This window comes from Periophthalmus magnuspinnatus, chromosome 13, assembly GCF_009829125.3.
Source record: "Periophthalmus magnuspinnatus isolate fPerMag1 chromosome 13, fPerMag1.2.pri, whole genome shotgun sequence".
Classification (NCBI taxonomy): Eukaryota; Metazoa; Chordata; class Actinopteri; order Gobiiformes; family Gobiidae; genus Periophthalmus; species Periophthalmus magnuspinnatus.
Genome location: NC_047138.1, coordinates 26,132,666 through 26,147,231, shown reverse-complemented (window position 1 = coordinate 26,147,231; position 14,566 = coordinate 26,132,666). Strand labels below are relative to the sequence as shown.

The window sequence follows — 14,566 nt, the reverse complement described above, 5'->3', positions numbered from 1 at the left end:
AACGATTTATGTAGATTATGAATTATTTGAAAGGGTAAACTCACTCCCACTCTCAGTTTGAACCATTTTAAACACATCTGAGCTATAGTTGTTCCTCTCTGATTAGTTTGTAGTTAAAATGAGTTTTCACATTGGCTTCAGTCATATAAATAAATATTAAAAGAACCAGTCTTTTGAACAACTCTTTGAAATGAACAGATCCTAAAGATTGGGATCCCCTATAAGTCCCACCATTAGTCTGTTACCCCAGAGCCTATTAGGATGATTTAAGCCCTTGCCAATCTCTACTGAACTAAAGGTAAAACGTTGCTGTTAACTTGAAAACTACAGCGACATGACATCACAAGGTGGAACAGAGCATTTTGAGCTTTGGTGACGTAGCCAGACTAATTAAAGGGTTACACAAACATGTGTGAATGAAACAAAGCACATCTCCAGGTATGTTTTTGAATAACATTTTACCATTGCTTAACGCTCACAAGAGTCAATTCTGAGTAATATAGGACCCTTAACCAACATTTTCGGCTTTTTATATTAATTTTCAAACAAGAAAGTCAGGACGATTTTCTTTTTTCTTTCCCAGTTTTAGTTGAATTTACCTTTGTTGATGAATTGTCACTGGAGAAACCCAGCCACCACCTTGTCACCACTGAACATGAGCATACTTCAGACAATGCTGGAATAAAATGTCACATCAATAAGTTTTATATTCAAACAGACCGTTATGTGGTCCAAGCACCTAAAAGCTTCGACAGCACCCATCATTTAATTGTCAAATACAGTGTGCTATTGTTCAGTCTTAAGGATAAAGTCCCTCTTTTGTCTGGCTCATTAAAAATATGGGAATCTGTAAAGGACAGGATCTTACTGTCAACCATGGCGGCCTTTTCTTTTCTTTTAAAATAAAAATCGATAATGAGCAAAGATGTGAAGTTGGGTAAAGGTGAAATGCACTGATTGGAGACAGCAACCACTGACAAGGCTTTGAGTCTAATAGGGCCTTTTGGATTTCAACTCATTTTACAGCTGCTCTGAAACACATGGCTGGAGGATCATCTTGTCTTCTTATGCTCTTCTCTCCTCGCAGTAGCTATAGCTTTATGTCTTAAATGGCTTTCAAATGCAAAAACCTTATTTTCATGGGTCTACTGTCAACACATCTAAAACCTATCCTCCTGTAATGTGGTTGTTATAATATTTTTGCCTTATGCCTACACTGGAAATGGTGCTGTTTCTCCATTTTTCAATGACTGTCACAATCATTACTATATCAACTGATCGTTCATATATGTTAGATGGGACAGTATTACTGGGGGTCAATATTTATTGTTAGTATTTTCTTTTTGGGGATGTTTCTGGTTATGTTTTTTGCAATATGATGAGATTTGAGTTAAAGAAAGTTGAATGAATAACTTCTATGACTCATTATAGATACAAGCTAATTACTTGGCGTAGATAGAAAAAAGTGTCTACCAGTAATTTAACCAGAACTGAAGAAGCAGCTTGGATGAGCAGCAAAACGTCTTCACTCCTGCAACTTTTTGTCCAATTTACAGAATACAGTGGTCCCTCGTTTATCGGGGGGGTTATGTTATAACCCGCAATAGGCGAAATCCACAAAGTCAGCTTTATTTTTTACAATATTACGTATGTTTTAAGTCTGTAAAATCCCTCACCACACACTTTGTACACTTTTCTCAGACAGGCATTAACATTTTCTCACATTTTTCTCTTGTTCTCTTAATAGTGACTCTCATGTATTTCACAGTTCCTCTGACCGTGCTGCTCCGCTCTAGTGTAGATCGAACATTTATATAAATTTGGCAAACAGAATGCACAGAGGAGACTGACTGACAATGGTCTACAGTCCCTTAGCCAATCAGGACACAATCCGCGTACATACAGTGTAAAACTGCACCAAAAAAAATACGCAAAACAACAAGGCCACAAAAGGTGAACCGTGTTATAGCAAGGAACCACTGTAACACTGTTTTATTTTTTGGTTTCAATATTATAGTTTATCATCTATATTTATTGCAATATATCGCACTTCAAAATTTGTTATTGTCACAGACCTAGTCCTGTCTCCAAATCTGGACTTGCCAATTTTTTGTTTTCCAGTTCCCATTTTAAAAAGATGCTCTATGTAACCCATCAACCCATTTGTCTCCATGGATGTTATTGAATGTTCCACAGTATAGCATTAAACTTATCCTCATGGAACACAGCTTGTGCCACCAGACCAAGTTACAGGTCAGATTTGCGGAGAGACAACCCTGCTTACAGTAACATCTGTAACTGAATATATACAATATGTTTAATGCCATGATGTGAAATATTCCTAGCGAAGCAAAAACATCTCCATGGCGACCACCAGGTCCAGATTCTTCACTAAAGTAACAGTTTTAGAAAACACATTAAAACAAATAATCTAAACATTTTCACTTTGGTGAGAGAGCATAAGTAACCGTACCTGTGTATAAGTGAAAGAATGTGACATTATTTAAAAATTGTGATACGATAAATAGAAGTTTATCCATGTGAAAAGTACCAATTATTGCAAAACACTGTATTGTGAGCCTACATCACAAATCATATTGCCACATAACCCCTAAGAATGTTCATATCTGGTAAATTAAACTAACAAAATCTGTCAAAAGAACAATGTCCAACCCAGGGGCCACATCTCAGTGAGGTAATCAATAGTGTGGTGATATTTCTGTAATAATGATATATATGAGCGTCAGACAGACACAGTCCAGATGAATGGAGCCAGAGGAGCCAGAGGATGGCACTCATCATGACAACAACACTCCATCAAAGTTAGTGTGGTGTGGGTGTGTGTGCATGCATGTGTGTGTTTGTGCGTGTTTGCATGTGTGTGGGTGTCTATGTGTGTGTGTGTGTGTGTGAGCGCGCGCGGGTGGGTGTGGGGGTGTGTGTGTGTGTGTGTGGGGGTGTGTGTGTGTGTGTGTGTGTGTGTAGAAGCACAGTCTAACCATGTTGTAGTGGTTTTGAAATGGTGGTCAAGTGACTGAGAATATAGCCTTATTCTTGGAAATAAAATAGATAAATATTTTGGATTAACACCTAAAACATTTAAATGTGAAATTGCTATTACTCAGTAGCAAAATCATCAACCATCTCAATCTCTCATCTTCACTATGGGATAACTGGAGAGATTTTCTATTTCAAATCACACATTGCTACTACTGAAAATATGACTTATTACAGTATATAATACTATATATTTGCATTAATTTATTTAAGACACACATCACGCAACTCTATATAAATACTGCAAGTATACTCATTTCAAAAAGTATTTAGTTTTGATGCTAGTTTTAGAATCGACTGGTAGCTGGGTATCAATTTTTGAACAACCCCAAGTTATTCTCTTCAGGTGAAAGGTCCTATATTACACAAAAATCACTCTTGTGAGAATTAAGCCATGTTATAATGTTATTATCACATCAAAAACACACCTGGATTTATGTTTTGTTTCATTCACACATGTCTTAATAACCCTTTATTAAATTCTTTATTATTAGTCTTTCTACATCTGCAAAGCTCAAAATGCTCTATACCACCTTGTGATCCCATGTAGCGGTAGTTTTAAGAGCTACTTTTTAGAGCTACGTTTTACCTTTAGTTCCGTTGAGATTAGCAATTCAAGGGATAAAATGATCCAAATGATTCTAGCGAAGGTGTATAGAGTTTAAAAACACAGTGGAGCACTTCCTGAATTACCACATGACATCACAAGGTGGAATAGGAGTGTTTTCTGTTAGAGAGAAGAACACAGCCTAAATATGCAGGGTCTGTGTGTTAAGCGTGTGAAACAAAACACAACTCCAGGTAAGTTGTTATCCTATGTGATGAGGAAACAACATAATAACATAAAAACAATATGTTGGATCTTAAATTTTATGATCTTATGAACAGTCAACGTGTGGACAACCTTTCTCCAGATCTTGAGCTATAGTTCATAGTCAGGAGTACCTAGCTGGAATATTAGCCTATTGCTGGTTTTCATCAGGAAAACCGGAGAACAGGAAAAGCTTCTACCATTGCAGTATTTGATCCTCCCCTGTCCTTATTTACACCTCAAGTACTCCCCGATGCTGATTCAAGTTCTCTTTTCATTACTGTGCCCCTTACCTCTTTCTTAAATCACCTCAACATTTTGGCTTCCCTCTCCTTTCCTCACTCACTCCACTGTTAATGCCATCTCAGCACTTCTGCCTCTTGGCCGTGCACACACATTTACACTTTTATAAGCTTGTACACTGCCAAACCAATCTCAGAGTACAGTTAAAGTATTAAGTAAGAACAGTTCTGTAACAAGTTTAAGATATCAATTCAAAACTCCAGTCAAAAGGAGATGGAACTTAAATAGAACGGCAGTCTATGGGCTACGATAAGAGAATGAAGTCTGGGAGGACATCTGGTGTAAGTATAATGTAAGTCAACTTATTTTCAACAATTGACTTGACATCTATGCAACAAAATAAGAACTTGGAATAGATTGAATCTAAGACTAAAATAGGACAAAATAGAGACTAAATCAGGACTAAACAAAATCTACAAAAGGACTAAACCAGGACTAAAACAGGTCTACACCAGAGTTAAACTGTGTCTAAAATGGATCTAAGCCAGGTCTAAACCGGACATAAAAAAATACAAAAGCTGGAACTAAACCAGTACTAAACCATGACTAAAAGAACAGGACTCTACCTACAACCAAAGATTCAAACACAGGGCACACCTTTCTAATTGTGGCAGCATACAGTACTTCCTCTATCCTCTTATACCCTTAAGCTGGAGGCAGAGGAGGTGTGCCACATTGATCTTGTGTGGAACTACACATTAAAAGCCAATGAGCACACACCACACATTTTAATGGGAAAGAAACAGCCCAATGTGTGTAGGGCCACTGACCATGAAGCATTTGTTCTGTCCTAAGTAGCGCCTCAGCCCAAGACATCGATCATCATGGTTGTCTACAGCTTGCACTCGCTAATCAGACACATTCATCTCCACCATACACACACACGCACACACGGCTAAAGCGAGATGTCTTTATTACTTTCCATTAGCGCTGGGGGCTAGCTGTAATGAGGCCAGGTTGGGGGAGTTAGTCTTTTTGGCACACAAATGGCGATGATATGCACATAGATTTGTTACACTGGAGCAGGATTCATTCAAAGCCAAAAGGTGAATGTGGTGTGAATGTGTGTGGGTTTTTAAACAAGCAACAGGGTCATAATTCAACCTGTGCTGTTGTTTTCTGCATTGGAGAGTCTCTACCATAGACTGTATAAAAGATGTGGACGAAGTGATATAGCGTTCCATAGCTTTCGACTTCAGCCAAATGAAGCTCATCAAAGCTAGCAGTTATAGGGGGGAATTTGGAGCCGAGTTCCATATTCGGAATTCCCACCGCGAGTATCATAGCAACCAAAGACTCAATCCGGAGACAGGCTGTTGAATGTTAACGCCCATTCCGGCCCGCAAAATTTTCCCATTAACTCGCTCTACATGATAATAAGACCAATGATGAGCCTGATAGCAGCAGTTATGGATGCAGGAGAAACAGTTTTTCAATAGAAAGTGAATTGGAGCCACAGTCGATGGAGCCTGAAGCATGCCCATGGTCCTATTTGCAATGCGGCAGCTAGCAGGTTAGCTATGTCCATGTACATATACAGTCTATGATTTTAATGCACCAACGCGGAGTCTAGAATACCAAAAGGTGTAGTGGAGTATGGATTTACACAAACACAGGTTATGTTTTAGCCTATATAAATAGTATAATGTTAAACAGAATAAAAACATATACATTGGGGATCACTTGAGTATTAATGACCAATGGAGAGGCAAAGCAGCCGTTTTAGCCTGAGCGCAATGAAGTTAGGGGCAGACAGGGTGCGACACACTTTTTACCAGAGAGAAATTTCCGAGCCGGACTGTCCAGAACATAGGGATAGCCTGACCCTGCAAAGACCACAGGACAGAGTTAACACTACACAGCACAAATACAGTTTTATAAAACACTCAGAACGCTGTGTACATTTAGTCCTATATGCTCATCCTTCAATTTTAACAAGTTTGTTTTCCCCTATAGTAAAAATAGCCTTTATTCATGTTTCGGGAGGAAATTATGGGTTTTTGATGGATGTCGTCCCTGTGCAAACTCAGCGGCAGAACAAATAAGTGAACAGTGGAGGATGGAAGAGGGATTGGGGTACAGTGGCAGTGGCTGCAGCTGACAGCTACTGTGCGAATGATTAAACATCGAATAAAAGGCAAAGTATTCAAATACAGCAGAATGAATGGGGTGGAGCACTTAGCAAAAGGTGTAATTGACATTTGCAAAATCCTGCCCTGAAACTATTGCAGATTGGTGGCCATTTGGGGTCAACTTATATCCACACAGGCTGATTTATAAGAGCACTGTTGTCACAATGCTAACATTATCAGCTCTGTTTCAATATTAATGATACTGTAATTTTCAACAAAATAATAGTGCTTTCTTTATGTTACCATGTGGTCTTATACTAGTTCTGACAAAGCTAAACATCATTCTAAATCTGTTCAGGAAAGGTCATTTTGTCCTGATTTTTACTTGCTGAAATTAGCATCTAGTTTAGGTAGGCAGTAGCTCATTTGGTAGTGTTTGGGATTTGAACACTAACCTTCGTATAATTGGCCACTCTCGACATAAACTTCATTGGTAGAACACTGACTCACAGATGTCATTCCAGCTTCCACAGATGAATACGGTCATTGTGTCCTTGGGCAAGACACTTAACCCTGTGTGTGTGAAAATGTGCGTGGTTGTTGTAAAGTGCTTTGAATGTCTTGATATTGCTATGTACTTTTGAAAACCTTAGAGGCGCTACTACTTTTAATATTTGAGACCATCACTAATACTCGTATTCAAGTCCAAAGTATACATTTTTCGAATTCCCATTAAACATTGCATTAAATTAGTAATAAAGTCTAAAATATAATTAAAACTATATATCTGAGGTGTTTGGCATATATGGGGTAATGTTTGAAATTACCATTACTTTACTATGAAATAAAAAGAAAGGGAGGTCACTGGAAGGACCTCTTACACATCACATATTAAAAAATTTGGTTAATTCACCCATCTAATGAGCCATCTTGCTTCCTGCTTAACAATGTGGCTATATTATGAATACTCAGTGGAGCTCATCATCAGCACTGTTGGCCTACAATCAAAAGTAAAAAATAAAAATACAATGTAGGTCTAGGGGAGCTATGTATTTACGATTCAAGCTTGAGGCAAGAAAGAAACTATGTTAACTATGAGCTAGAAATAATGTTATAGCTGGAGAAGACTACGAGACAATCATTGGACTTAAGCAGCGGCAGTCAGTCGTAACAGCCAACTCTGCTCACATTTCCAACCAGAGAAATGAATGTGGAATACAAATGAAAAAAGTTTCTTGCTGGGGTTTGGACATTTTGCTGCAGCGATGGGACCAATATATGCTGTGTCTGTGTGTGTGGATGAGGGGGAGGCCCGGGGATCAGCGGTGATCAGGGAGCAATACCTCAGAGCAGTAACCCGCGGCAACCAACGGGAGGCATGGGACTCATCTAGAGCAATACACACACTCACACATTTAGAGGTCTGCACATTCTACTGCAGTGGGCTGAGGGGCAGGTGATGGATGAAGAGGTGAGGGGGAGAGAACGAAGGAGAGAAGGAGAAGGGTTGGCGAAATTGAATAATAATGTACAAACTTGGCAGCATTGCTTTCTAATGGAATTAATGTTCGAATTCCAATTAAATGCAGATTTTGAATTAAAGGTGCACTATGCAACTGCTCATGCTATTGCTTTGCCTAAAAGCAACAACAAACCTATCAATCTCCATGCCTACAAGCCAGTGACGCTATCAGGCCAAGTTACAGGTCATATCTGCGGAGAGGCAACCATGATTCATAGCAAGAATCCATGTTGCTTAAGGTATTTCTGAGCAACAAAAACAGTTATGAAAAAAACCAAGTGATCCTGTGGATAAGTCCAAGCAATGTAATAACACCTCCCTGGCAGCAGATTCCCCCACAAGAAAAGTTACACAGTGCTTGACTGGCAAATCCAGATGCTATCCCTCTGTATTTTTTATACAAACTGATAGTCTGGTCCTCTTGTCCCCCATTGTGTCTCAAACCCAGTTAAATGTGACCGTGCAATCAGATCAGTTTTTTCAATGACACGTGAAACAAAGGAGCTCATTGGTCACCTATGATTTACAAATAAATTTCTCTCTCCCTCAGATGAACAGTTTTTCTCATTTATTCTGCAGAAATCCTTGATGTTTTCTACCTTCCTGTCATATTTTTTCATCAATACAGGCGAACCATGCCTATTGGCTAATACACCTGTCAATCACGCCCATCTGAAAATGGAGAGATTCAGCAGTGACCAGACTCACATCTTCGGAAAAAGAATTGAAGGTGTGTGCATCTTGGATCGCAGGCAAACATAGTGTACCTTTAGTATACAAGTATATTGTTTTTGGGTGTTTTGGGTTTTTTTTTTTTTTTTTTGAGAGTATGGGAAATATTTTCCGGTGAAAATGTATGAAATTAATGTGGTTTGTAGATTTGTTTTTGTTTTGTTGTCTAGAGGCTTCTTTTTGGTTTTGCTGACCATTGATTTGAAATAACTTTATATAACTGCCCATGTACATAAACATTAATAGTGCATACTGAAAGTCTATAAACCAAAAATGTGAAGAGGTAAACACCGGCCTACTGCTTTGACTTATGTCGCATAACTGCACTGCTTCTCCAGCCCAGCTAACAGACAGATCAATTAACAAATGTGTTTATATTATGCACACATTACCACATAGCACATGAATAAAACAACAAAAATAAATGGCTGTTTCTACAATGTGAAAATTATGTCGTTTTTCATTTCTTGTCATACCATTAAGTTTGCCCCCTCGTCTCCCATTCTTTACTTTTTCATCAAATCTTTGGCCTGTGCAGCACAGCATAACTTCTAGATACTAGTCCCAGTGGATGAGTAAATTAGATGATTTTGGCAGTCATGGTTAGTCCCCATGTAACACTAACACAAGTGAAAGTCTAGCTTGTTTGGCCTCAGCACAAACAGAGGGTAATGTAATAGGACCATGGAAACTGCATCTGGGCTAATGCAATCACACAGTAATTTGTTACATTTAATAAGTTAAACAACTATGGCCAAGCATGTGAAACAAAGATGGACCAAAATCCATCCAAAATTACTGAAATAAAATTACTAAAATATATCTACTGGTATTACTTACTAAGCATGGAACGATATTGAAATTTTGTGGTGCGAATATCATGGCCAAAATAATGGCATTTAACAGTTATAACGATTAAAGTTCCTGACAGTTTAAAAATGTTATGGATATGAATGATTATAATTTTAATGTTATGAATAAGTTCCATGTTTAAACAACTTTTGTATGATTGTACTTTGTTATCAGTGAAAACAACTATGATCTAGTGGAGAACATTGTGGTTAAGCAGAGCACAACAGAAATTTGGGGGTCCGGATCAAGAAGCCTCACAATTCTGGGCCCCTAAAACCCTGAGGTCTGGGGCAACAGGCCAGTTTGTCCCTCAATATCGACTCTGGTGATACAACAGTGATTATTTTTGTTGGCGATTATCATGATTATATATAATATCCCACGAACGACTATTTTATCACGATAAACAATATTCTTGTTTATTGTCCCATCCCTATTATTTATTAAATATTATTCAAGAAAGATAATCAAAAGTACTACTAGTTGCTGTACTACTACTTGTATTGTCCATAGAGATCTTAAAAAGGTACACTATGTAACTTTTCTCATGGGGAAGCAGTCACCTGCTTGGGTATGTTGTTGCCTTTCTTGAAATCTTCCAGATTATGGCTTGGTTTATAATTTAGATGCATTCATTTTGTGTTTTATTTCTTAAAAGTACCTGGGAAAAAATGCATTCTGTGAGTGAGGTCGCCTTTCTACCGATCTGACCTGTAATTTGGCCTGGCAGCACCACTTGCTTCTCTCCATGGAGATAGATTAAATTAATGCCATACTTTGGAACATTTCTGGCAAAACAATTGCATCTGCATGTAGAGGTGGCAAATCAAAGTAACATGGAAAGAACTGTAATGGTTCTCACATAATAAGGTGACATTTTTATCTAGCACTTTTCCACCTTCAAGGCACTCAAAGCAGTCATTCACACACAGACTCACACACCAACGCAGACACTGGGGCCGAGGTGGGTTAAGAGTCTTCCCCAAGGACACAATGACAGCATTCATCTGTGGGAGCTGGAATAGCACCCACCAACCTGTAGGTTAGGGGATACGACCACCAATCTTCGGATCAGTGGACAAATACTCTACCAACTAAGCTGTGACTATTTCTAGATATGCAAAAATATATTATAAAGTAAATACATTGACAATGTATACCATTAAGCAGAGTATTAAAATCAGAAAAAAAAACAAAAAACAACCAAATGTAATCTCGTATATGGAGTTGTACTTTATAGCACAGTTTCTGGTCTAATGTTACTCTCAAATGCAATACCAACGCTAGCCCAGAGTCCAGATGAAAGAATTAAATGTCCAGTCTGGCTCAGGTCCTGGTCCAACCACCAGCACCAAGGCACCATGGGAAAAATTAATTTGCTTTAATGGCACCACCTTGGCTCCACCTGGACAATAAAATCAATAGAAAGTGGCTCTAAATCTGACAATAACTGGACCTCTGCCACTGCCACCTCACCAGTCAGTGGCGGAGTCCCAAAGATCACCACACCAATCTCCCTGAGTGGACATGAATCAAATATTGATCAAAGCAGCCTCTCGTCTCCTGGGTTACTTGATCTATTAAAGTAAAAGTTTCCCTCTCCTTAAATTCGATGAGAGAAAGAGAAACGCCAAATGTTGCGATTTAGCTGTGTCCGTGTGGGGGGTGCGTTCCTGGTTTTGGCTGGCAGCGCTGTGTGAATGACGTCAGAACACCTCCGCAGTGGCTCCGCGTGGGACCGAGGCACAAGCACCAACATATCATCAAAAGTACTGCAAGAAGTGCTCGCTAAGTGCTGTAGAGAAAGGTTGCTCAAGTGTCAGTATTTAAAAGCTGTGCCAAGTACTCTTCTGGTGGGCGGTCAGTCACCTGCTGGTCTCCATGGAGAGGTTATTGGTTTGCCCAGAATGTTCCACAGTATTAAGTGTATTATCTTACATTCATCAGTTACAGTTTTTTAGGTTTGCTAAAGAAATGCATTGGAAAAACATGCACTCTGAACAGGATTCACAAGTCGGACCTGTAAGATGGCCTGGTGGCATAACCCGCTTTTCTCCATGGAAGTAATGCCATTTGATGGAACATTAGATCCAACCAATAACATCTCTAGAAAACAAACATCAACCAAAAAAATAAGGGAAAAAAACTAAAAAAAAGGATAAATATGCTTTAAATAACATACAATCTGAACATAAATAAGACCAAATAGAGATGACATAACGTAACTGTTTTTAAAATGTTCATACCTTCTTTCCTACAAATGCCACTTCAGTAAATGTTGCATGGTCACATTTTTATATAGTGCTTTTCTACTTTTCCGCAATCAAAGCACATTACATCAAGGAACAACTCACACACATGTATTCATACACATGTATTCATACACGCAGACACTGGGGCCAAGGTGGGTTAAGTGTCTTGCCCAAGGACACAATGACATTCATCTGTGGGAGCTGGAATCTTACAGCAAACTTGTGGGTCAGTTGTTCAAACCGCTCAAGCAATGATGATTATGTCGAGAGCGGGATTCAAACCGCCAACCTTCGGATCTGTGCACAAACACCGTCATCACTTGGCCACACAAAATGGTAAAATCAGTTTGAAAGAAAACTGAAAATGGCTGCATGTTCACACTATTCTTAAAAGTGGTTAGTATAAATGTAGAATTTGCAAGAAAAACCAAGCATCGTTCAAGTTTACTCCGATTCAATCTTGCTTGGTCTCACTTTAGTAGAAGTGCTATCCTGACAAATTATAACCCTGGATTATAATCCTGGATTAGTTCTGATCTGATCCTGTGCTACTTTTAAAATGTTCAGTCTTCACAGTGAGTTTTACAGTTCAGCCTGCTCTTACTGATCGCACTGGCAGCTGATTTGATAAATGCAGGGTGGACCTGAGTTATCAAGCATAATCCAATCACACGGACTTCCGGCACATTTCACCGACACGGCTATAATTTCAAACTTTTAAGGAATGTCAGACTGCACATAAGTGGAAGGGTCTCACTTTAGCCTCAACTGTGGTGATTATGAAGTGGCTACATTATATCGAATAAGTCAAGTACATACGTATTACTATGCCTCCTCCAATTTCTATTCAATGCTCATCAAAATCAGACTATAAGGGGCGGCGTGATTGCTTGGAGATTTCAGTAATTACCTTCTTGGAAGCTTTTACACATATGTTATGCAGTTATTCAAGTCACCGTTAAATGGGCAGTGTTATGTAATGCAGTTGTTTTGTTTTTTTTAACTTCCTTTACAATTTATGTTCTCTATACAGCTCATTTGTTGTTAGCGTACATACTTTTTCTTATCTGACCCTGCAAGTTGAAATATATGTATACTAACATTAGTGGTGCCAAGGTATGTTCTAAAAAAGTATGAATTCTCAAACAACAATATTGGTACTTGAAATATATTGTTAAGATTCTGGTTTATTTGCACAAATAAGTTTTTTTATTTGTCAGTTCAATGGGATGTAGCCAAAATAATATTGTGCCAAGGTGTTTAAGCTTTTTTAATAGTCTTTGGTATCGGTATCAAGTAGGTAGTAATACTTGTCATAGTATTACTTTGTATCGGATTGAAACAAAAGTCACTGGTATCGCCCATCACAAATATTACATTTTAGTTGTCCAAATCATTTTTTAAAGCCTAAAAACCATAGCCTGTATATATAAATGGGCATAGCTAACCTGCTAGCTGCCAAGTTCCAAGTAGAAAAGAAAGGAAAACTGTCACCCCTCCCGTCCATTATTCCTGCTGTAAGGCTTGTCATTTTGGTCTTAGAATGTTTGTATTAGCCCAATCTACATGATCCTGGTATTTATTTCTCCATTATGTCTGTAAATCAAGATATGAACATTAATAACAGACAAATCGGGTGCCTTTTTTTCTGTGAGGTCGTTCCCACTAGTATTAGCAACGCTGTCAATCAAACTTGTTGCTAAGTGCCCACTCCACACTAAACCAGCGGCGCAGGCGGGAAGGGGTGTTACCTTCAACAGCCTCGCTCCGGATTGGCTCTTTAGTTGCTATGATACTTGCGGTCACAATTCCTAATATGCAACTTGGCTCCAAATTCGCCCCTATAACTGCTAGCCTCGATGAGATTCATTTGACTGGAGCCGAACGCCATGGGTTACGTCACTCATTTTGCCCACTTCTTTATGCAGTCTAAGCTAAAAACACACAACAGTAGAGGTAGTGCGCAAGTGTGAATATATTCCAGAAACATCAATACATGGAATATGATGAATGAAATAGAAAAATGACAGTAGATAGAGGCCACACCTGTCGACAAGCAGGTTAGCAGATTAATCTTTGAGACGACAACCACTCCATACTGCATGAAGTCCTTAGATCACCTTGCGTGTATAGAATTGTGTATCTGTGTTTGGTGGCAGTTGAAGGAATAATTCATGTTTTTGAACGCTTTATATAATCAAATGCCTGGTGAAATGCTTTGACTGTTTTTTCCGAGTGAATTCAAAATACAAATTCTTCTTCTGTTCAGCTCAATTTAACTAAACAACAGAGACAGCGTGCCACATGGAATTGGAAAAGGCAACACACAGGTGCAACACAACTGGGAGGGTGTAACGTCATTTATATCATGATGAAATCTCTTTGCCTTGTTTTTTATTTTGTCTTATATGCAATACATTCCTCTGACTCCTCTGGTACATATTGCTAATCGAGGCATTTTCATTTTTACAGTACAAAAATGTAAAACTCCAATCCATTACCAAGCAAAGGGCTCGATACTTGGTACTTATGCATTACTAGTAAGCGGTTACTTGAGTAAATTTTGAATGTAGTTTTCAGACTAGAGATAGACCGACGTATTAGTTGGGCAATATATATCGGACAGATATTTGGCAAATCCAGGTAAAAAAAAAATAAAAATCCAGTCTCTACTGAACTAAAGGTAAAAAGTAGCTGTTAACTTGAAAACTACTACTTGATGATATCACAAGGTGGAACAGAGCATTTTCAGCTTTGGAGGTGTAGGCAGACTAATAATTAAAGGGTTATTTAAACATGTGTGAATGAAACAAAACACAACTCCAGGTATGGTTTTGAGGAGGCAACAACATTAAAACATGGCTTAACGTTCACAAGAGTCAGTTTTGTTTAATATAGGATCTTTAAAGTTCATATATGGGCTAAAATAGCCTAACCTTAACCTTAACCTAAGGTCTCCAGTGCA

General features: G+C 38.5%; 1 protein-coding gene across 2 annotated transcripts in view; it reads right to left on the bottom strand.

The window, feature by feature from the left end:
• Window positions 1-14,566, bottom strand: part of clcn2c (chloride channel 2c) — a 193,695-nt gene that overhangs the window by 126,458 nt on the left and 52,671 nt on the right. The window contains exon 3 of one of the 2 annotated variants that reach the window (XM_055226034.1): window positions 5,947-5,997. The exons of the other annotated variant lie outside the window; for it this stretch is intronic. Coding sequence (XP_055082009.1) covers window positions 5,947-5,997 — 51 coding nt within the window. The remainder of the gene's footprint in view (window positions 1-5,946; window positions 5,998-14,566) is intronic. 2 annotated transcript variants of the gene reach the window in all.